The sequence below is a fragment of the Schistocerca gregaria genome, chromosome X (genome assembly GCF_023897955.1).
Source record: "Schistocerca gregaria isolate iqSchGreg1 chromosome X, iqSchGreg1.2, whole genome shotgun sequence".
Taxonomy (NCBI): domain Eukaryota; kingdom Metazoa; phylum Arthropoda; class Insecta; order Orthoptera; family Acrididae; genus Schistocerca; species Schistocerca gregaria.
This window is the reverse complement of record NC_064931.1, coordinates 570,288,788-570,314,570: the sequence shown is the minus strand read 5'-3', so window position 1 is coordinate 570,314,570 and position 25,783 is coordinate 570,288,788. Positions and strand designations below refer to the sequence as shown.

Sequence of the window (25,783 nt, the reverse complement as noted above, 5' to 3'; positions counted from 1 at the left end):
TTTGAAAATACAGGTGGAGAATCTCTCAACCTGGCAGTGAAACATTGTATTTCTTAAGTCAACATTGAATTTATCTTTTGAAAACTGTTAAAATACAAGTGGACAGACTGGCTGGCTGGTAATTACCTTCAAGCATCAAAATTCCGAGTATTTGTGACATGAACATTTTCAGAGCTTGTGATTTCCTTCCTCAGTAAAGAGAAAAAGACTGGTTGGGAAAGGTTGGAAAAGAGGGGCAAACCTCTGTTTGAGGAGAACCCACCTGCTGTGAAGATAAGTGGAACCAAATATAAAGAACATCTCATATAACTTATTTTATTTCTATTTTCTTAGACGGTACTAACAGAAAATATTTGTTTCTGTCTGAATTATGTAGTAAATATGAATGATAACTAAGTTAGTGTAGAATAATTAGCTTGCTGTGTTACTTGACATAGAATTGAAATGTCCTGATATGAAGTAGGTAAAGGCCTACCATTAAACTAAATGAAACATCATTAACATAAAATAATGATCAGCAAGGTGATAACAACAAAGAAAAGCATCCAGCAGTAGAGTCCTCCAGTAAATTTGCATAAATTTATCACTAATTATTTCTAATAGAAAAAAGTAATCTAATATTCAAAAATTTGTGAGTACTGCTACCAAGAAGTTACATACACTAATGAAATGAAGGCTTACAGCAGACACTCATTAGTAATGAATCTGAGCTTTGCTTAAGTCACATAACATTAAGAATATTATTCTTATTTTTCATATCCATTACTGTTCGATTAATGTCTGTTATTAAAAAATCTCATGTTGCTAATTTCAAATAATGGATTCAGTTGTCCTTATTTTCATACAGACTGACTGTTCCATATATGTTTGTTCTGGGAGTTGTGGAGATAAGCATGAAATGGTTCTACTATAATTCTGTATTTGAACCACCAACAATGGACCATATAAATTGTCCAAAATACTGGTGGAGAAATGCACTTTTCATCAACACCTTTTACCCAGTCCAAGACATGGTGAGTAACATATTCAGTCATTAGAAGCCAGGGAAAATTTATTGCACATGAAATTATGATATCAAAAAGGAGTGCCTTTGTTTTTTGGCACATGAAATAACTAGTCTTAAAAATCTCGCCTGGAAAACTCTACAATATTTACTTTTTAGTATTATTATTCAGTTTACCATTTTCTTATAAGTGATTTAAAAAAAGGTGAAGTTGTGAGCTGCCACCAGAAGGAGAGTCTATAAATAGTTGGAATCAAGGACAGACAATGCAGTCGGGGAGCATATCACTAGAGTACATACCATTCTACTCGCACTGGTGAAATCCTATTTGAACATTGTAAATTGTGTTTTGTAGGGATACTAGAGAAGAAATTGAAGACTGTGTTTCTATAAAGACAGTGGCAGACAAGCCAGAAGAACTGAGCAATTATTATTGTACATTTATGGAATTGAGCTTTGGGCTTTTATTAATGTGTGTCTATTTTGAGACTCTAATTATGACCTGCATCTTGCATCATAATGATTTTATATGGTTTGTGGGAATAAACTGTCCAGAAGTAATAATTTTGTGTCAGTGTTTTTAGGTAACAAGAACACAATTCCATATTCTGATGCACTGCTACTGTTGAGATTTTAGACTTCCAGTTTGTAGTGATAAGACAGAGAAATTTGACACAGTAAGGAATTAAGTAAAGGCTTAATCTAAAAACATTTTGGTGTGACACTCAACAGTTTAACTGAATAAAAAGCAATTCTGTGAGAAGTTACTGTGCAACTATGTCAGATCATTTTTGTTCCTGCCATTTTAGCACATATCCTACTGTTGACAGCTGTGATAGATTCCTTTGATCTAAATCAGACATTACATAAAAATAATAAGCAAATACATCCTTGCTAATGTTGTATAACAATGCCTAAGCATGTCTACCCCAAGAGAGTTTGGGTTTAATGGTTAGCTCACAGAAATAAACATTACTTAAGTCTCGTTGCATTGGAATGTTGTCATACTAGTTAATATATAGATCCTGGTATTTGTTTTGCTCGATGCAGAGATAATTTACATTACACCAAAGATCAACTTATTCAGTCTGTGAAGGAAAGACCAGTGCCAATTGAAATAATTTGATGATGAAACTTAAAAATTTGTGCCAGACTGGAAGTTGAACCTGAACCTCCCACATAATGTGAGCAGTTGGATTACCACCTTATTTTTATCTCATTTTGTTCATTATGGTTCATTGTATTTGTTTGGGGTGAATGTTTCATAACACTTGTTCAAGATCCATTAACTCAGTCTTTTTATTACAGAGGGCAGCTAACCCTCTGACCAAACACGCTGAGCTACCATGCCGGCATCTCAGCCATCCAGACATGGTTCCTAGCCAACCCAAATATTCATCTTGTCACATGCAAATAGTGTTCATTGTCCATTCACTTACTTGCTTGCAGTGAGGCCTGTATTCCCACAAGAGGCTCAGAACCTGTTGGGCGTTCACATTGAAGTTGTCAAGGCAGTCGCACCTGTGTGTGTGTGTGTGTGTGTGTGTGTGTGTGTGTGTGTGTGTGTGTGTGTGTGGGTGGGTGGGTGGGTGTGTGTGTGTGGGTGTGTGTGTGTGCTCTGTTGGACATCTGTGCTGGAGACATCATGTCCAACAGAACAGATGCCACACTGTTGTTAAGACAGTTGATGAAAATATCAAATTTTGAAAGAAAGACATACCAGCTGCAATCAAGCACAAAAACAATTTGATAGAGAAAGTTTGAAAATTTGGACTGGAGCAGGACTGAAACCCAGATCTCCAACTTAATGTTAGTGATAGTCCTAACCAACTTGGATATCCAGACTTACTTCCCATCCAACCCAATTTTTCAGCTTGTCACGCGCTAGTCACTGTCCATTCACCTACTTGCTCGCAGCAAGTGCTCTATTCCCATAAGAGACATGGATCCTGTTGTGCATCTGCATTGAAGTTATCAAGGCAGTCTGACCATATATACAGTATATAATATAACTTTATCAGTGGTTTGAGATCTTTCATATTTAGATATCTCTACTGTTTCTGACATTATATGAGAAATCATTAATATCGATAATAAATAAGGTAGAAGCCAGTAAAGAATCTTGAGGAATTTACTAACTCAAAAACATTTTCTTTGAATCCATAGAACAGCAGTTTGTTTAACAGGATTTCATAGACCACTGTGATGAAATTTTGATAAATTGGAAATTCTACTCTGAAACACCTAACCCATTTTCCATTTGCTAAGTGCACCTCTGTCAGAACTGACAAAGAAGCTTTAACTGTACTCATACCTGCTCTGAAAACAAAGTGACTATTGCTGAAGATTATGTGTTCCTCAAAGTATTTTACAACTTAGTTATTGAGCACCATTTCTGCAGCTTTGGATAGCAATGGATCAGTTTACACAAGCTTGTGATTGTTATAACATGAAAAGTTATCTTTCATATAAACTGGAGTAACTTTCACATACTTCAATGCCCATGGAAATTGGACTTTGAATAAGTATATGTCCACTATATGTGTAAGCAGTTTTACTACTCAACTTCATTCATATTTTAAAATTACTGTATATAATGCATAAATGTGACTATTGATGTTGTTCCTTGTTTTTATTTCAACATACTAAAAACATCTTGCACCTCAGCCAATCTAAATCTAAATGTGTGTCCTGGCTTTGCAATATTTTCCAATTAGTAGTTACAGTCATTGGTTACATTGGGAGTGTTGACATACCTTATTATTTTTTGCACATTCTCCAATTAGTAGTTACAGTCATCAGTTACATTGAAAGTGTTGACATTCCTTATTATTTTTTGTACATTCTCATTAAAAGTCTATGGAAATGTAAAAAATTTAAACTACTACACTGGGTCTGACTACTGCTTCCCTATTACATCCACAGTTAATTATCTTCAACATTGCTTGTGTCTTATTGTCTGATACAACTATTATTAATTCATAAAATGCTGGCCTTTATGGCTGGTATTTGCATTGTTTCCGATATTTGATTTCTGGGCATAAGACTGTGGTCCAAGGCATAATTGTCTTTTCATCTTCCATCGCTGGAGACATCAACAGAGGCTTTACTGTCTTGGAAAGTTATTACAGACTCAAACAAGCTCATCAAGCTGAACTGTTCCATGTATCCATGCAACAGTCATTTTTTGAAGTCATCAGATCACTGCCTAAGACTGCAGAGTCATGCCAATGTCTGCTACAGAGCATGTAGTCAAGAAGAGATGGCACTGGTGGTTTTATTTAGTACTAGTGCCTACAACTTGTCTAGTTTTAATCCTTCTTCTTTTCTGTAGAAATTTTTTTGTGCTTTAGAATTTTTATGGCTTGTTTTAAGGCCTGACTGAATCACTTCTTTTTGGTTATGATAATTTTTTATTATTCTCAAACCTGTCTATCTATTTCTATTGTAATAATGATCACACACTCTTTGAAATCTATTAAGTCTATGTGACTTTCCTTTTTTTGCCCAAAAATTTGTTGGGAAAAATACCATTATTTACAGTTCTGTGAAATATGACTAGGAATACAACTCCCCATCCCCCCCTCCCCCCCCCCCCCCACCTCCACGACACCTCCTCTATCAGCTGAATGGTCACAGCCATATATATTTTCGTGTGTTGCTTATTCTTGGATGACAGGCACAGACATGAAGGGGTTGTGATGTGCTTGGTGCAGAATATGGCAATCCTCTCTCTTGGTGGTTATCTACATCTACATTCATACTCTGCAAGCCACTCAACGGTGTGTAGCGGAGGGCACTTTACGTGCCACTGTCATTACCTCCCTTTTCTGTTCCAGTCGCATATGGTTAGTGGGAAGAACGACTGTCTGAAAGCCTCCGTGCGCGCTCGAATCTCTCTGATTTTACATTTGTGATCTCCACGGGAGGTATAAGTGTATAAGTAGGGGGAAGCAGTATATTCGATATCTCATCCAGAAACGCACCCTCTCGAAACCTGGCGAGGAAGCTACACCGCGATGCAGAGCACCTCTCTTGCAGAGTCTGCCACTTGAGTTTGCTACTTCTCTATCTCCTCCGTCAACCCGATCTGGTACGGATCCCACACTGATGAGCAATACTCAAGTATAGGCCGAACGAGTGTTTTGTAAGCCACCTCCTTTGTTGATGGACTACATTTTCTAAGGACTCTCCCAATGAATCTCAACCTGGTACCTGCCTTACCAACAATTAAATTTATATGATCATTCCATTTCAAATCGTTCTGCACGCATACTCCCAGATATTTAACAGAAGTAACTGCTACCAGTGTTTGTTCCGCTATCATATAATCATACAATAAAATAAAATAAAATAAATGTATGATTGTCTGGAACCTTGATGACAAATATGGTTGCCCCCACATTCTGACTGAAATGCCACTCACAGCTCTATGCAGGCATTCATAGTTGCAATCAGTCATCACACCATGTCAACCCCATAAAATAAAAATCTATACAAAAATGGAATGCATTCAATTAATACTTTTTACTTGTCTTTTGTTGCATTTGTTCCCTTGACGTTGAATCTAAGTCACTGTACATCTCGGATTCAGATTTTTGTAAATAATTTACATTAATAGGGTCTTGTGAAACTTCAGATAAAAACAAAGACCATAACTTTGGTTTCAACTCACCATTTATTCACAATTAGAGTAATTTTCGTTTGAAGTAATAGAACGTTGCACAGAGACTGACACGATGACATCATGCTTGTTATAGAAAAGTGCAACAAGAAAAGCATCTGTTCAGCATTGCAGAATTTCCAGACAGTGTCTCAACATTTAATGGCAGATAAATTGCAAGTTTCAGTTACACTATTACATTTTGACCTCCCTATTAAAAGAGCCCAATATTTATGATAAAAACATATCAGTTGTTGATGCTTTTCAAGTTCTAATTCAGAATTTATGTACTCATTGTTTTATTTGGAAACATAATTTATAATTTTTGCATTGATAAGTACAGATGATTTAAACTAAGATATTGTTTAGAAATTCCCTAGATAAATTTTCATTTTAAAGTTTTTTTCTGGAAGAGGTCTTTTTAACTGTTATGTGTTATTTTAATGGTTCAATAATCCAAAACGAATAGTGATATTAACAATTTTACATTTGGAATGTGTTGTGAAATTCAGAAACATGATGAACTTTAAATTTTTTATATTTCAATATTGATTCAAGCCACCATGTATGCCAGACCGAGATCTGAACCCAGGATCCCCTGCTTACTAGGCAGTTACATTAACCATTGCACCAATGGACACAGCTTTTATTGAAATTCTGTGGACTATGTTGGCATGCCTCTCAGCTGACGCACATTCACACTTAGTGCTACCAATCCATAGTCCCTGTCCATGTCCTCCACATCCGCTGTTTTGAGATTCCTGCAAGAATTTGAACAGAGTTGTGTATCTACACTGAAGGGGGTGAATTCATTCCCCTTGAAGGTGAATGAGCTATACAAATACACCACACGTTCAAATAATTGATTCACCTCGATGGGCAATGAATCCATCGCCCTCAATGCAGCAATATTCTGTTTGACCTCCTGTGGGAATCTCAAAGTAGTGAGCATAGAGCACATGGACAAGGATTGGAGATAGGTTGCACTAAGTGGGAATGTGAGTCAGTCAGGAGGCATGCAGAGATAGCCCACGCAACTGCAATAAACTCTGTGTCTGGATAGTGCACTGGTTAATGTAACTGTCAAGTAAGCAGGAGAGCCCAGGTTTGGGTCCCAGTCCGGTACACATTTTCACTTGTTGCTGCTGATTTTAAATAAAGTCCTGATGCAGCTGACATCAATAACTCATTTCATTTCATTTCTCCCCCCACCACCTTCAATTTATATATATGTATCACAGCTGTAGACTCCACACAGTGTCCATTCTTTCAGACATATCTGAAAAACACAGACACCATGTAGCAATGTAATAACAAAGATTCCTTTCAACTACAAGTGTTATTCACTGAAATAGAACATGAAAACTTCATCTGTATATATCAATATCAAGCACATGTGATTCAGTGCTCAACAACTGACGAGACTGGTTAGGAAACTAACCAGTACCTAGCCTAAAGTGTTACAGCACCCCCTTAGTATTGCATTCATATTCCATTATGGATAGAATTCTAACATTTTTGCCCATTTATTCATTAGAATTTCTGTATTTATAAAACATACATGTTTGTTGTCAGATAAAATTGACTAGTTTCTCTTAATTCTGTGTATTTGAGAATGTGTGTAAATAAGTACACTAAATTAACATATAAAAAAGGTAAAATGAAGCTACTAAAGCTTTTAAATTGTTAAAATGACATTACGTATTTTAACCTGTGTAAGGAGCATGATTTTAAATCAAGATTTTTTTATGAACTTTTAATTGATTGATTAATGGTTAACGAAATTTACAAAATGTTCCTCTTGATGTTTTTCAGAATTAAAAACAGCCAAAACCTTTCTTGGTGTCATCAGTTTTCTTGAAAATCTTTCTCCGTGCTCTTATTTCTTGTCTCTCTGTATTCAGCAGATGTTCCCTTTTAGGGCTGATTTTTTCTAGCATGTGATTTTCCCCTACAGCAGTAGAATGTTTTCTCAACAATAGAACCCAGATACTTAAAATTATAATCTTCCAAGTCCTGAAAATAACTGGAAGACTGGGAGTGTACCCATAAACAAAAATAAAAAGAAATTCTGAGATGAAAATGCCAAGATGAAAAATACAATTTTTCACTTTGGGGTAACACAACCTCCTTTGTCAGAACCATAGATTTTACATAACACATTATGTGCAAGGAACTGCAGAAAGCATCATTAAAACCAAGCAAGTGTCAAAAAAACTAAATTATCAGTCTTTCATGGGGCACCTTATATGCTACAATAATTTCTGTAGCATACTCTTTTAGACATAACAGTAAAGTTAAAATTTTAGGAAAATATGTAAGTTTTATTCTACTAAATCTACAAAATGAATATTGTCCAGTTAGTATAAAAAATGATTATTAGTGCATTTCAAACAAAATAAGAACAATGTCAGATGTCTTTCTGCAGCTTCTTTGAACATCAGAAAATGTGCCCTCAATACTAAGAACTACAGTTCTTGTGTTACTTCTGGCAGCAACCCTTGTCCTCTTGATCTTGGCACATAATCAAGTATTATGGCTTGACTTGAGATTTGAATAAGTTACTCAAAATAGCATGAAAAGTCAGTTTCTTTTGACTGAACAAGGAAGTAAATATGCAGATAAAATATATATATTCAAAATGAGGAAGCATTTGAAGCTCTAACTCACACTGACTAGGCACACAATATAATATAAACTAACATTGGTGTATCTTATCAAAAATAAGAGAGTTACACAAAATTAACCAGGATACATAAGAAAACATCATATTTGTTAGGTAAATGTTATCAGGAATTATTCTCAAGAATTATCATGAATTATTCTCAAACCTAAATATCTTAGTTGTTCAGTAGAGCATAATTAAAAGTGCTTACTTGAAGTTTTCATTTTATTTAACCTAATAGTAAGATACTGTTAATGAAACATTCATTTGCACACATGTAATAAATAAAACCAGAAGCCAAAAATGAGATTCAATGACAATCATTAGTAATAGAAGAACAACACTGTAGAGATGGGGTTCTTTTGTTTGTCAGGCACATGGCTTTCAAAAGTTGTGTGCCCCCTGAAGTAAATGTATGTGAAAAGTTTATTGTTTTCCACATAACATACATCAGATCGCAGTGAATAATTTTGTCTTTTGTTAGGTCCCTTATGTTGTTATGGCTTTTCTTTGTTGTTTCAAATCTGTGAAATTCCACAAACCAACCAGTTCTGTGGATCTTGGGTTGACAAACCTATAAACACTTTGGTGAGGGTTTTCCACAAGTTCAAAAGGTCCGATATAAATTTGGAAAACCTTCTTTAATTCTGAAGTGATTAACTTTGATCTCTAATGTGTTTTACTAACATTATATCTCCCACTTTCATCTGAGTCACCTTTATTGTTTTTTATTGTATATTATATTTTATTTTTATTTTGTAGGTTCACCTATTTTTTCATAGCTTCTCTGATTATTGCCTCCATTTCTTGAGCAGAGTTAGGTTTATATGCAGGAAGATCAGCTAGCTTATTCAAAATGTTTGCAAGGTTTTGTGAAACATTATTTCCTGCTTGTTCTAGACCTGAAGAACTGATTTCTATTGTTTCTACAGATGCTTGAATTAGTTCTACCCTATTCCCCTCCTCTGATTCTTGTCGAATCTTGTCTAGTAATGCTGAAAACTGTGCCATGTCAAAATATTTGAACACCTCTACTGGTAATTCTTATGATGCAAATGTCTATAGTTACTAGCAATATTTCCCAGACTCCTATAAAGTACAGCACAACACAGAAATGTAAACAACTGTAGAAATGTACTTGTGTCACATGAACCAGATGTCCAGAGTTCAATTTTCCTTATATTTCAACCATTTTTCAAAGTTCCAATCTCAATCTGTTTTCAGAATTGTCAGAAGTGATGTTGGCATCTATCATGGTTCTTGTTTGTGACAAAAAATTTCTAATTTCTCTTCTGCTGTAGAAAACAGGACCTGTTAATTTCTATACATTAAAATCATGCAGCATGGCTCTAGTTGAAATGTCACTCACAGTTATATTCAGGAATTAACTGCTGCACACACTTACCACATAACTTCCTGAGTAGAACTGTGAGTGACATGCAGTCTAACATTAGGCCACTGTCATGTCCACATGTCCCAAGAATCTGGATACTCCACAATTCAACCAGCTGACAAAACATAGACCCACAATAGAGCCCTTTTTAAGTTATGGCAGGGTCTTACAACACTTTCTCCCACACGTACACAACAAGACTGTGTCCCTCACAGACATCGGTCAACATCTGATTGTGTCTATGCCCGAGCTAGGTAGAAACACTAAACATGAACAACACTCTGGCGACCTGTCTACCTGTCACAGAATACCAGTACAGAGAAGAAAGTTGAGTATGCTCACGGCAGAACCCTGTTTCTATAGTCAATATAACTCTCTATTCTGGTTACAGAAACTACATTTTGGAATAAAGATGCTAGTCAAGATGTACCACTGAAATGTAATTGCATGCAATTCTACCAATTTTTAATTTACTGTATTTCTCTCATCACGAAATATGTTAAAGAAATGAAGATTAGGGCTTAATGTCCTGTCAATGGCAAGGTCATTAGAACAAGAGCACAAGCATGGGTTAGGAAAGGTTGGTGAAGCAATTTAGCCATTTATTTTTAAAGGAGTAATTCCTATATTTTATGGAAACTATAGACAATCTAAAAGTGGATGTCTGGACAACTTATATCTGGATAGCTGGACAGAGGTATAAACCTGCGTCATCCTGAATGTAATTTCAGTGTCTTACCATATCACCACCTCACTCAGTCCATCATTAAGTATATTTCCTTCCACATCAATGAAACAGTGTTGCAACCCTACACTTACATGCCATGGCTTTATGAAGGCATAAATCAATTTTTTCATGATTGTATATGAATGATATTTCAGTTTATAGCCAGCTGAATCAATTTCTTGGCATGATATTCCAGTTGACAGCCCATCATCCACCATCAATGAGCTGTATAACTGGAAATTGCTTTATACAAAGATAATTGGCATGTTGGTATAAACAACAATGTGCACAAGGAATTACTAGTTGTAAAACTCTCTTGAATATGACTGCTTGATTGTCAGATAAACTGTTATGGAAAGCAGTCATCACATATCCGAAATGCAAAACCTCATGGAACACTCATTACGCCAGCAAAATTTCAAGATGTACTGAATAAAATTCCTTTGTGCTCTGCTTCCATTTGAGGATCTTCATATTACTGTCAACACCATCTGCCTGTACAACAATACATAGTATCTATATACTTAGTCCAATGTGAAGCACTCCATCAGTATATGTTTATTTCATTACAAACCCATGATCACATTCTTCGTGACATAGATCAGTTTTATTTTCACTAACAATTATTTTACCACTAAAGACTATGCCAAATAAACTGCTTCACAGAAAAACATATAAGAATTCAGAATCTTGAGCTTTCAGAACAATTTTGTATCTGATCTATCAAATGAAAAGCAATTTAGATGAAAGAAGAAAATGAAAACTGCACCAGAAAAATTATAACAGCAACATACAGAAATGAGAGAAGTTTCTTCTTTAGGCAAAAAAATACTAATTCAGACCCAGAACAATATCCTGAACATGTGTTACTTTTTATACTCCTGGTTCCATTGTGAAATAGTCATAACTTCATGATCATGGTCAGCTTCACTGGGTTTTAAGATATTCACTTACATCATAATGTAACAGCAGTAGATCAAAACAAAATGTAAATTAACAGTTAAAAGGAATTTCTGCCTGTACTTCTGAAAAATCATACCATTCATACTGATATGGCTATTCATTCAATTACACATTGTGTCCTACAAATCTTAGATTGAAGGAGAGTTTTTGGAGGTGTGGAATAAATATGTTACTACAGAGAAGAGGTTGTTTAAAATTGTCTGTCTACACTATTCTAGCTATTAACTACCAGTAATGAGGTATGCTTTTAAGGCAATGAGAATAATATGCAACATTATACCTACAGCTCATTGTAGACAGAGTTTTAGAATTCTTCATATTATAAGATTGCTATCATTATTTATTATACATTGCCTGATGCATGTCAGGCAGAACTACTAATGCTATCAATAGTAAAATAATGGCCAGAATACTAGGATCAAGTATGACCGAATATCATTCAGTTTTAACTACACAAAACATTGACTTGCTTTGCCATACCTTGTCATATCAGTTCAAGGGAAATATCAAAATATTTCTATCAGAAATAAATGCTTATAAAGAAGACGCATTTCTAATGAAACATAAGAAATGGATGTGACTTGATATATATGTACTCTTGTAGTTGTAGAGTTTGGTATTGGCTGTAAATGGACATGAATGTAATATATATTTTTTCAGGTGTGTGTGTGTGTGTGTGTGTGTGTGTGTGTGTGTGTGTGTGTGTGTGTGTGTGTGTGTGTGTGTACGAATAATCTATTGACTTTTATACAAGTTTATTATCGTAAACATAATGCATTGGCACTTGCAGTACCTCAGATGACCTCTGAGGTTTTTACAGTAGCAAATATCCATTCAGTTATTCAAATATTCATTTATTATAACTAATTAAGAGCATTTTAGTCTCCTTATTTTCTTTATGAAACTTTACACATAACACTGTAATTAATATATAAACAAGAAATAGCACTGGTTACACAGAATTCAACTATTCACAGTCAAGTGGTCTTGGTGTTCAGACAATGAAGTCACCTAGTGTTGTTTCACCAATATTACGATGGACAAAACAATTGCCAGTTATTTTCATATACATAACCTGAATTTTAAGCTATATACTAGTTTGTCAGTAATAGGATCAGATTTTTTTTAGAATCGAAGTCTTCAGTTTACAAAATAATATATTCTGCAACTTAATCTGAATTTTTAAGAAGTGAGTGATTTAGTGACATTGTTATTTCAGTTTTCTTCTGAAAACTAACGCTTTTCCATTTCAGTGCATGTTGTGGAGCTGGTATTTAGCAGATGACACACAGTTCTATATACTTGGGATAGCTATACTTATTGTGGCAGCTAGGTAAGAACCATGCTTGAATGCTATTTCTAATGATTATTTCATCACTGAAACATATCATATAGCAGGTAACAATGAAAGAATGTGCTTTTGAAACAGATTAACGAAATCTTTTTACATACTGCCAAAAATTTGTTAGCTTAAAATTCAAAAGCTGATTATAAGTACAATAAATTAAATTTCCTTATTGAGTAAAGAATAATTTGTCTTTTTTAGCCATTTTCAGGTAGCAGCAGCAATGGTTGCGATGCTTCTAATGAGTTCATGGTGCACAACTGCATTTATTGCTTACACAAATAAACATATGCCAAGGTACAGTCAAACTGTAGATTTACCAGATATCTAATTATATGTTTCTGAATTACAACCATGAAGATACAGTACAAGAAAATCTTCTTCTCCCTCTTGCAATATTTTGTGCCCCAGCTAAATTATAAGTAATTACTGAAATTGTTACATTTAATCTGACAATAATTATTCCAGTAAGTTAAGACAAAATTTAAGTGTTATGGACTAAATTATGTAACTGTGCCATCACTCAAAACTAAGTATCTGACTTCCTAGATTTTGTATAACCAGTTTTGTAATCACTGCTATATTGCTTCTGAGAAGATATGAGGCTTAAAACATCAGAATATATTCCATAGTAGCATTTAATAGTGTAGTATATTAAGCACCCATTACAGTTTACAAATTTGATGTCACCATATTGGTCTTTCCATTTGTATGTTCTTGTAATATACCACATTTTAGTTTACTCTGAATATGATTTATTAACTAAATACATCTTTTATTTGATATAAATATGCTGTTCTGCAAAACTTAAGAATGACACAGAAAAAGTAACATAACATATTAAATACTTGGTGGAAATGAATGAAAGTGTAGATATATGTTGCCAGAGGTCTTCCAGTCATGCACAGAAAGCTAGACATCGCATGGCATGAGGTCTGTATGACTATATCACTAAATGGGGCTGGCCCTGCAGCACTAGGCAGTTGAAGGGATGGAAAACAGAGAGTGTGTATCAATGTGGTGGCATTCTTGATTATAACATGACTTGAGGATAACATCTGGGTGACTTCACATGATTAAGAATCATCAGGAAACTGAAATAAGGATGAAGTGTGACATATGTAGCCCTGCAGTTTGATGTTGCTCACAGCATTGTTTCACATGCATTGGGAGCATTCCTCACCACAGGCACTGCTCCCCAAAGGATTTTGAGTTCTGTTGACACCTAAACAACAGTGTCACCATTTGTGTTGGAGCCGAGAGCATAGGGACTGAAACAATTAGAAGTGGAGTGATGTCCTCTTCTCACATGAAGGCAAATTCAGCTTGAGTATTGATTCTGGATGTATCCTTATGTGAAGAGAGGTGAAAACATGCAATTTACACAGGAACTTTCTCAGTCATGATCATTTTGGTGGTCCAGGTATCATGGTGTTAGAAGACATAATGCTGCATGTGTGTGCTGACCTCCAAATATACACATCAAAAAAAGTTTTGTATCACCTCAGTTCTGTGAGTTCCAGAACGTGTATAGAAAACTGGGATAGAGATCAACATAAACGTCATTTCCACCCTTTTTATTGCTCATGAAAACCACATATTGCGTGTTATACAATGATACAGCAAGACCTTCAGAGGTGGTGGTCCAAATTGTTGTACACACCGGTACCTCTAATACCCAGTAGCACATCCTCTTGCATTGATGCATTTCTCTGTTTGTCGTGGCATACTGTCCACAAGTTCACCAAGGCACTGTTGGTCCAGATTGTCTCACTCCTCAATGGTGATTCAGTGTAGATCCCACAGAGTGGTTGGTGGGTCACATTATCCATAAACAGCCCTTTTCAATCTATCCCAGGCATGTTCAATAGGATTCATGTCTGGAGAACATGCTGGTCACTCTAGTCGAGCAATGTCATTATCCTGATGGAAGTCATTCACAAGATGTCCACGATGGGGGCACCAATTGACGTCCATGAAGAAAAATGTCTCACCAATAAGCTGCTGATACGCTTGCACTTTCGGCTGGAGGGTGGGATTCAAATATCATACAGCCGTTATGGCACTTTCCATGACCACCAGTGGCATATGTTGGCCCCACATAATGCCATCCCAAAACACCAGGGAACCTCCACCTTGCTGCACTCACTGGGTAGTGTGTCTAAGTGTCTAAGGCGTTCAGCCTGACTGTGTTGCCTCCAAACATGTGTCCGTGATTGTCTGGTTGAAGGCATATGCGACACTCATTAGTGAAGAGAACATGATGGCAAGCCTGAGCGGTCCATTGGGCATGTTGTTGGGCCCATCTCTACCACGCTGCATGGTGTTGTGGTTGCAAAGATAGACCTCACCATGGATGTCAAGAATTAATTTGCACATCATGCAGGCTGTTGTGCACAGTTTGAGTCATAACACAATGTCCTATGGCTGCACAAAAAGCATTATTCAACATGGTAACATTGCTGTCAGGGTTCCTCTGAGCCATTATCCATAGGTAGTTGTCATCCACTGCTGTAGTAGCCTTTGGGCGGCCTGAGTGAGGCATGTCATTGACAGTTCCTGTCTCTCTGTATCTCCTCCATGTCTGAAAAACATTGCTTTGGTGCACTCTCAGACGCCTGGACACTTCCCATGTTGAGAGCCCTTCCTGAAACAAAGTAACAATGCAGACATGATAAAACCATGGTATTGACCATCTAGGCATGGTTGAGGTACAGACAACACAAGCCGTGTAACCTCCTTCCTGGTGGAATGACTAGAAATGATTGGCTGTCGGACACCCTCCATCTAATGGGCACTGCTCATGCATGATTATCTAAATCTTTCGGTCGGTTTAGTGATGTCTCTGAACAGTCAAAGGGACTGTGTCCATAATACAATAGCCACAGTCAGTGTCTATCTTCAGGAGTTCTGGGAATCAGGATGATGCAAAACTTTTTTTAATTTGTGTATTTACAGGGTGTTTCAGAAATGACCGGTATATTTGAAACGGCAATAAAAACTAAATGAGCAGCGATAGAAATACACCATTTGTTGCAATATGCTTGTACAACAGTACATTTTCAGTTGGACAAACTTTCTAAATTACAGTAGTTACAATTTTCAACAACAGATGGCGCTGCAAGTGATGTGAAAGATATAGAAGACAACGCTGTCTGTGGGTGTGCCATTCTGTACGTCGTCTTTCTGCTGTAAGCGTGTGCTGTTCACAACGTGCAAGTGTGCTGTGGACAACATGGTTTATTCCTTAGAACAGAGCATTTTTCTGGTGTTGGAATTCCACCGCCTAGAACACAGTGTTGTTGCAACAAGACGAAGTTTTCAACGGAGGTTTAATGTAACCAAAGGACCAAAAAGCGATACAATAAAGGATCTGTTTGAAAAATTTCAACGGACTGGGAACGTGACGGATGAACGTGCTGGAAAGGTTGGGCGACCGCATACGGCAACCACAGAGGGCAACGCGCAGCTAGTGTAGCAGGTGATCCAACAGCGGCCTCGGGTTTCCATTGCAGCTGCAGTCCAAATGACGCCAACGTCCATGTATCGTCTCATGCGCCAGAGTTTACACCTCTATCCATACAAAATTTAAACGCGGCAACCCCTCAGTGCCGCTCCATTGCTGCACAAGAGACATTCGCTATCGATATAGTGCACAGGATTGATGACGGCGATATGCATGTCGGCAGCATTTGGTTTACTGACGAAGCTTATTTTTACCTGGACGGCTTCGTCAATAAATAGAACTGGCGCATATGGGGAACCGAAAAGCCCCATGTTGCAGTCCCATCGTCCCTGCATCCTCAAAAAGTACTGGTCTGGGCCGCCATTTCTTCCAAAGTTATCATTGGCCCATTTTTCAGATCCGAAACGATTACTGCATCACGCTATCTGGACATTCTTCGTGAATTTGTGGCGGTACAAACTGCCTTAGACGACACTGCGAACACCTCGTGCTTTATGCAAGATGGTGCCCGGCCACATCGCACGGCCGACGTCTTTAATTTCCTGAATGAATATTTCGATGATCGTGTGATTGCTTTGGGCTATCCGAAACATACAGGAGGCGGCGTGGATTGGCCTCCCTATTCGCTAGACATAAACCCCTGTGACTTCATTCTGTGGGGACACTTGAAAGACCAAGTGTACCGCCAGAATCCAGAAACAATTGAACAGCTGAAGCAGTACATCTCATCTGCATGTGAATCCATTCCGCCAGACACGTTGTCAAAGGTTTCGGGTAATTTCATTCAGAGACTACGCCATATTATGGCTACGCATGGTGGATATGTGGAAAATATCGTATTATAGAGTTTCCCAGACCGCAGCACCATCTGTTGTTGACAATTGTAACTACTGTAATTTCGAAAGTTTGTCTGCCTGAAAATGTACTGTTGGCCCAAGCATATTGCAACAAACGGTGTATTTCTATCGCTGCTCGTTTAGTTTGTATTGCCGTTTCAAATATACCGGTCATTTTTGAAACGCCCTGTAAATACAGTACATTCATTGGTCACTGTTATTGTGGCACTGTACTCCTTCTCCATGTGTGTCTTTTCTCCATCTGTGTCTCTTCAGAGGTGCATTCAGCCCTGACTTCACTTTAATGGATGACAATGCATGACCAAATCGAACAATGCAGTAGAGGAGCGATTGCAACAAGAAGGTATTGAATGAATGGACTAGCCTGCCCATTCCCCAAACTTAAATCCCATGAAGCACATGTGGGATGTATTGGACATGTTTACATGCACCAACAACTATTCAGCATTTGTGAACTGTACCGGTGGAGGAATGAAACACCCTACCACAAGAACTCCTTACTGACCTGATGGCTGGCATGGGAGCACACTGCAGGGCAGGCATGCTGTTCATGATGATCGCACCCTGTTACGTACCATGACCATCATAAATAATGGTGACTTCAGAGTAATTATTGCCTTTGAATAAATGCGTTATTTCTGTTCATCTCATTGCATGTCTTTTTTTTCAGTTACCTTCTGTACTACACTGCAGCAATTCTTTCTGTCTGTGCTCTAAATTTCATCAAGTTGTGTTACTTGGCAGTGACACAGTATGCAAAACTTGCTTTTGTTCATAAGTTTTGAACAACAGTGTATATTCCTAACATTACAAAAAGTTTACTTATGATTTAAGTTATATTTTGAAGTGTGTAATGTCATTTACTATCCACTTCCCATGTGACACACAAAATATAGGACAATTTGATAAATTGTTGTGCCATACATTCTGAAACATGTTGTTGTAAGCTGCATCACATTTCTGTAGATGAAATTATAAAATCGATATAATCTAAGAATAATTTGGATTATTATATTTGTGTTCCTGTTAGTAGCAGGTTTCTGCATTTGATGGACAGATTTGTATCTTGGGAAGGGAAGGATATGGAAAGCAAGCTCTGACAAAGAATACAAGTTCAAAGACACAGTTACAATTTTCATCTTCTTGGTTATATGCCTCTCTGCTGCTCAAAAAATCTGCACTGTTGAAAGTACCGGAATTACTTGATTCATTCATTTTATTGTGCTGTTTGTATTCTTCTAAGATCTTTCTGTAATTGTATAAATAAGTTTGAAATATTTTGTGTGGTGTGTGTTTTTCTGTATACTTTTCTAGTATTTGTATCCATACCTTACCAAATTTGTAATTGCCTTGAAGGTGGTTGGCTCATAGATCATAACAAATTCGGCTCTAAGCAGAGTTATCAAATGGTACTCTTTGATTCATATATTTATTCATTGTTCCATTAATTTCATCATGAAGCAGAGCCTTGAGATATATGGAATGAGTTGCATAACACATTAACAGACAGACACAGCCATTGCAAACTAAAGCACAGTAACAACAAATTATAACTAATGCTAGTCTACTTTGAAAACAACCACCCCACTTCCTCTTACACTACTCAGCTGCTGTTCCTATCTAATATTTCAAACAAATCACTTGCATAACTAAAAACACAATCAATCATATATGAACCAGAATCAGCAAAGTCAAAATCTGTCGACAGAAATATTAAAATTAAGTGGTTCCAAATATTCTGATAAATTGTAGAAGGAATGGCTCATAAAATTTTCTTTTATGTTTTTGTTAATATCTGGGGATTTTCAAAATTGTACTCAAAATTTACTAACCATCTGCTATAGACTTTTGTGCCAGAATATAAAACTCCATTCTGAACCTTCAAGATGGATTCATAGCCTATATGGCTGCTATTTATCCTTAAACAGTGCTTCAATTAAAATTGCAATACTGTGCAGGTGACATGCAAGAAATATGAAGTTGGCATGGACTACATCTTAGATGTATGGTCCAGTCACACAAAGCAACTAGGAGAAATGCCATCTACATTCTGTATATCAGGCAGGATTACGCAGTAGATTTCTCTGTCACAAATCACATTTGAAAATTGGTTTGTTTGAAAGATGATTGAGTTAAGACTTGCATAACAGGTAGAAATTTCTACCAACACATGGAAGTCAACAGCTGCTGGATGATGGCCTCTTTAGGTTGTGATTTATCATTGTGCAACACTGCAGTCTGCATCAGTTGCGAATGCAGTACTGTCATGTGAATGTGGAGTCAATGGGCTCATGGGAGGACAGACACATTGTTTGCTCAACAATGCAGGATAATAGAGCTGTGTCACACACGATGAGTCAGGATATGGGCTTGTTTGCAGCAATGCAAGTATTTACACAAAAAGCACGATGATGTCTGGAACACACTGGACTATCTGTGGCCACTGTTGTGGTTTTCTTTCTCATGGCAACAAAGAGAGGCACACTGACATTGGTGCACCCTATGACAATCTTGGATGCAGAAGGAGTGGCACCATGTAATGTATGAAGGTGTGGGGTCTCTTGTTGACTTTTGTTGTTGTCGCTGTGGTCTTCAGTCCTGAGACTGGTTTGATGCAGCTCTCCATGCTACTCTATCACTGATTGATAGACACTGTCTCTTTCCCATCCCTTGTTGACTTAGCTGGTTCAAAATGGCTCTGAGCACTATGGACTTGACTTCTGAGGTCATCAGTCCCCTAGAACTTAGAACTACTTAAACATAACTAACCTAAGGACATCACACACATCCCAGCTCAAGGCAGGATTCAAACCTGTGACCGTAGTTATCGCGCAGTTCCAGACTGTAGTCCCTAGAACTGCTCGGCCCCTCCGGCTGGCACTTAGCTGGTAATTTAGACTGAAGGGGCTTCATTTCTGACATCTTAAGGCCAGCAGTTGTGCTTAACTTCAAGATCTGATAAAAATATCTTTCAATAAGGTAATGCATGACCAAACCCTGACCATGCTATCCTTGCCTAGCCTCAATTGCTTGTCTGTTGCCCCAGGCAGCATGTTCTCCGATCCTTCACTCACTGAAAATATTTAGTCATGGGTTGTTGAGAGACTGGCACACCACAACTCACGAGTCACAATGATCACTGAACTCTGACACAGAGCTGAACCAGCATGGCCATATCTGTACTCTAAGCTCAGTTCAACCCAGTGCCAGATGTTTTAGAGCCATTGTTGATGGCAGGGATGATAGCTCTCTGTAGTAAATTCTGCACCTTGTATACCACCAAATCACCTAGAAATTTAATGACATATTCTTTTTATTATTCTGTACACTGATGATCCAAAACATTATGACTACCTGCTGAATAGTTTGTTTGTCCATCACTGATTCTGCATACAGGGGTCTGACAGTTTGTTGGTGGGTTTGTGGAGGTATGTGGCATCAGATGTCTATGCAAAGGTCATGCAATTCACATAAATAACACTGAGTGAGGTAGTGCAGTGGTTGGTACACTGGACTTGCATTCAGGACGATTATGGTTAAAACCTGCATCCAGCCATTCTGATTTAGGATTTCCATGATTTCCCTAAATCGTTTGAGGGAACCAGGGTGGTTCTTCTGGAAGGGCACAGCCAACTTCCTCCTCCATCCTCCATCTGAACTTGTACTCCATCTCTATTGACCTCATTGTCGACAACATGTTAAACACTAAATTTGGCCATCATGACATCAATATCAGTTCACTATAATGCTCCTCAAACCACTGTGGCATAGATCTGGCTCTGTGACATGAACAGTTATACTGCTGAAAGATGACATTGCCTCAGGGAATACATCAAGCATGAAGGGGTTCTGGGGGTCCACATCTGTCGGCTTGTCTTTGATTACTACCAGGTCACATGCAACCACAGGAAAATGTATCTCTTAGCATAATGCTGCTCCCACAAGGCTGTGTCTGTGGCATGCTGCAAGTTTCAAGCTGCCATTCACCTTGATGATGGCTTTTGTGGAGATGATCATTGATCTAGTGTAACAAATGTGTGATTCACCCAAAGAACCAACACATTTCCATTGGCTGACAATTGAATTTAGATGGTCCCAGGCCCACTGCAGTCATAATTGATGATGTCATTGGGTCAACATGTGAATGCATAGGGCTGGTCTGCTGCAGAGCTCCATGTTCAACAATGTATGATGAACAGTATGCTCTGAAACACTTATGCATGCACCAGCATTGTGCTCTTTCAACAGAGATACCACAAATCACCATCTATCCTACTTTGCAGAGCAGACAAGCCTCCAATCCCCTTTTTCTGGGTTTGTCAGGGATGTCCAACCATTTAGCACCTAGTGGTAGTTTCACTGTCCTTCTTCCTCTTTCTGGAGATGGTCATGACAATAGCACATGAACATTCAACCAGCTTCATTATTTTCAAGATACTCAATCATATGCTCTACGTAATAATAATCTGTCCATTGTCAGAGTTGCTTATCTCAATAGAATTTCCCATTTGCAGCCCATATCTACGCTAAGGTGATCCCCCATCATGTCTGCTCTGTTTATGTACTTTTCTCACCACATCACATGCCCACAAGGCAATCGTGTGGCATCCCACATCAGGGTGGGCAATACTTATAATGTTTATGGCATGTTGGTGTCTATGTACAATAAGTAAAATGTATCTTCTATCCCTTCTTGTATTCCTGGTTCAGTAACCAGCAGTGTAGGCTTGTGATTGTGAATTTTATTGTTAATCATAAAGTTACTTTTGTTATTAATCACAAATATCATTAGGGAGTATACACAGTGGCATATAAGTGTAAGAATCCCAAAGACTTTCTGCAAGGTTGTTGTTTATCAGCTTTACATAATATTCTTAGAACACACTTCTGTAGAATAAATAATTCTTTTAGTCAAGACACAAGGGAATTAAAGATATTAGCTGCTAGTGGGCATTGATTTATATCAATGGGGCACATTGCAAATTTATGCAGACATGGGTTTCGAACCTGGGTCTCCTGCTTACTAGGCAGTTGCACTGACCACTATGCCATCCAGACACAGTGGTCACCACAACTGCATCAACTATCCTACAATGCCCCCTGTCAAACCCAAATCCTTAACTTATTCTACCCACTACTGATGTAGTAACCCTGATCGTTAGGCTTATTACTTGCGACATCTCACTGATTCCCATAAGAGTCCAATCTCGATGTGCATCTGCACTGAAGGGGTCATTGACCAATATCCCCTTAATTAATTATATATGTGTTGTCTGGCCTTTTGGACATATCCTAAACCACAGACACTATTTTGACCCATTTGGATCAATTGGAGTCTGTTTAGATCAAAATGGTGCCTGTTCTTTAGGACGTGTCCAAAAGACTAGACACTACATATGTAATTAATTAACGTGATGGTGGCTAATGATCCCTTCAGTACAGATGCATACCTAGCTCGAACTTTTACAGGAATTGGCGAGATTCCATGAGTACTGAAGCTAATGAGTAGGGGCACTATATCAATAGTGTATGGTATATGTTAAGATTTTGAATCTGACAGGAGGCATGCTGGGGTAATCCACATGGTTGTTGTCAGCACTGTGTGTGGATGGAATTGTGGTCAGTGTAATTGACTAGTTGGCATGAGACCCAGGTTTGAATCCTGGTGTGACACAAATTTTCAACTACCCCCACTGATATAACTCAGTGCCCACTGGCAGCTAATGTCTTTATCTCCTTTGTGTCTCAATTCATAGTGGCTATACTGTCAAAATGATGTCTGTTCTTTCAGACATGTCCAAAAGACCAGACACAAAATATGTAGTTACTTTTTTTAGATTAGATGAGGTGCTCCAGTAGACTGTACAATAGGAGAATATTAAGTGAAAGTATGCAAAGTATGGTAGCAATCCCATCTGCCAGTCAAACCAATGACACAGATTTCTTAATGCAATACAAGCATGACTGAGTGTTTTGATTAATTTATCCAAGTATTGGAGCGACTTCAGTTCATTGTCCATCTGGAAGCCAAGGAACTCCACACATGGAGCCTCATCCTTTGTGTGCCTCTTGATCTCTACTTCTGGTACATTTAAGTCATTTTTATTTGTTTGTAGTCCTGTAAAAAGAATATTTGTAAAATTAAGGTTTAAGCTGTCTGCTTTGAAACAGTAAGTCTATTCCATTATCCTCCTGCCTATGTTTCATATGGGCATATCTGAACCCTTTGTAAGTATGCTTGTGTCATCAGAAAACATTTCCTGCATTGTCATGGGTAAATAATTATTGTATGTCAAGAATAGATGTGAGCACAGCACTGACTCTTATGAGTCATTAAATGCTACTCCACTTTAAATTTAGTCTTATTTCTGTTGTACTATTTGTTAATGTGTCCCTTTGCGTTTTGATGTTAAGATATGTTTCAACCCACGCAAGAGCTAGGTGTGCCTCAGCTTAGGGAGATAGGATCACTACTGTTAATGTTATTTATTAATAACTTATAATGTAATATAGCAGTAATCTTAAATGTTTTGGAATGACTAGACAAACTCTAGTATGTTTTCTAGTATTTCATTATTAAGTCTTTTATTTATTTGTTGACCAATATGTTGCAGAATAAGTCAATTATGTCAGGACGAAGTGATAACATAATCATGAACACAACTAAAACACACAGTAATGTATTGAATTAGGCATAAGTAATGCTGTCTTTGTGATGAAAAAGTATTTAACTGGATGCATGTAATTCAGGGACTTTGTTCCCTGCTTTTGTTGACTGGCTGTCAATAATAACAATTACTTAGGGAGATTTTTTGTTCATTCCATTATCACTACTACCCCATAGATTTAGTTTGTGGAAAAGTCATACATTCATTAGCAAAATTTTGTACACCTAATCAATTATAGTTTGGACGGTGGATTAATTCTCTTCTCCACTATTTGTTTTTTAACTATTACCAACACAAAAATTACAATACAAATGTATAAATTACTCAAGGCTACATATATAATAGCACAACAATACTTTCTGACACAAATTTTATTTGAAAACCCATAATAAAACAGAATCCAGGGCACTTTACAGTTGTTCACTGTATTTTGCATTGTATGCTAAAATAATTTTAAAATTTTCTATAAAATTTTATGCAAGTGCAAGTATTGTTCCCAATGAAATCTGTAGCAATCATCAAGGAACCTGTTTTGACTCATTGCTTGTATTACTTCCATTCAATCCAATAAAATGAAAATAATAACTACTTTCCTCTTTATTTTTCAGTGAAGATGATCCTCTAGCATTGTTTGATAAGATATATGACAAACCATGGACCAGATTAGGTCCATATATCATTGGAATGTGTGTAGGATGGCTACTGTACAAAACTGACTGCAAAATAACAATGAACAAGGTACCAAGAAAAATGTAAATGAAATAGTTTTTCCTTGCTCTTATTTATTGCATTCCTAAACTGTTGACAGTCCATTTTATACCCTGTATGGCCATTATCGTGGATATATGTGTCTAGGATTATTCATTCATAAACTCTGAGGTTTATTTCTCTTTTATGTGGATACTTTGCAAGTTCTGTGAAAGTAACAGAAATTGGTTTATTCCCAAAAACTTTACATTTTCTCAGTGGCTTATCCACCATTGTATTCTCAGCAATTGTGTAGTGAAGATTCATTGTTTTGTCTCCTTGGGAGAGTTACTTATCAGGGCTTGCAGTAGACACAGTCATTTTGAGGGACTCAGAACAAAGGCCACAGATAAATTATGTTTCTTTTGGGAAGATAAAAATTCCCAAGGGATCAGACTAGACTATAAGCTGGATGCTAAAATGCATTTATTCCAAAACCCTTAATTTTTTTAACAAGCTCTCAGTGATTGAGACATTGGATTTGCAGTTTGGAGGAATGGTGTTCACATTTTCATTCACCAATCCAAATTTAAGTTTTCTGTGATTTCTCTCAATGATTTCAGCTATACACTAAAACGATTCCCTTCAAGAAGGGCAGAGCCAATTGCTAATTTCACCCCCATTCTTCTTGTCCATTCTGAGATTGTATTCCATCTCTAATGGTTTCATCATCCTTCCTCTCTCTCTCTCTCTCTCTCTCTCTCTCTCTCTCTCTCTCTCTCTCTTTCTTTTCTGTACTGTGAGCAGATGCACATGGGCAGATCACATGGGACCTGTTGTGGCTCTTTCTCCTGGATTCTTCGAAGAAGTTTAGGAAAGCATACTTCAGTTTGTTGATCCATCATTACTGTTGCTCATTCTTCAGACCCAATTGTGGCGATGTGCCCACTACTGGTAAAGAAAGTTTGCATCATTATTTACCCATGCTCCATGTTTTCATCACATTTATCAAATAACCATCAACAGGAAAGATCCAGATATGTGGCTACTATTTTGTCCCTGGGACATATTGATAGAGTTATACAGGGTGTTTCAAAAAGGATATACATGTTACAATGTATTATCTATCAGTCACTGTGCCAAAGCTTGGTTATTGGAGGAATGAATACATTGTCTAGTTTATATTCCTTGGTGCCAGATGTTGATTGTCTTCTGTTTCTTGATTACCATCATGTTGCAAAATGGCTACTCTGCAAGAGAAATCATTTTGTGCTCTCAAGTTTTTGAAGTGCAATTCCATGATTATAGTACAAAAACGTTTCAGGATGAGGTACCAAACTGATTGT

At 37.3% G+C, this 25,783-nt stretch overlaps 1 protein-coding gene across 1 annotated transcript in view; it reads left to right on the top strand.

The window, feature by feature from the left end:
- LOC126299096 (O-acyltransferase like protein-like) overlaps positions 1-25,783 on the top strand; it is a 248,339-nt gene that overhangs the window by 204,010 nt on the left and 18,546 nt on the right. The window contains exons 9-12 of the mRNA XM_049990770.1: positions 848-1,013; positions 12,668-12,747; positions 12,961-13,056; positions 24,359-24,488. Of these exons, the coding sequence (XP_049846727.1) occupies positions 848-1,013; positions 12,668-12,747; positions 12,961-13,056; positions 24,359-24,488 (472 nt within the window). The remainder of the gene's footprint in view (positions 1-847; positions 1,014-12,667; positions 12,748-12,960; positions 13,057-24,358; positions 24,489-25,783) is intronic.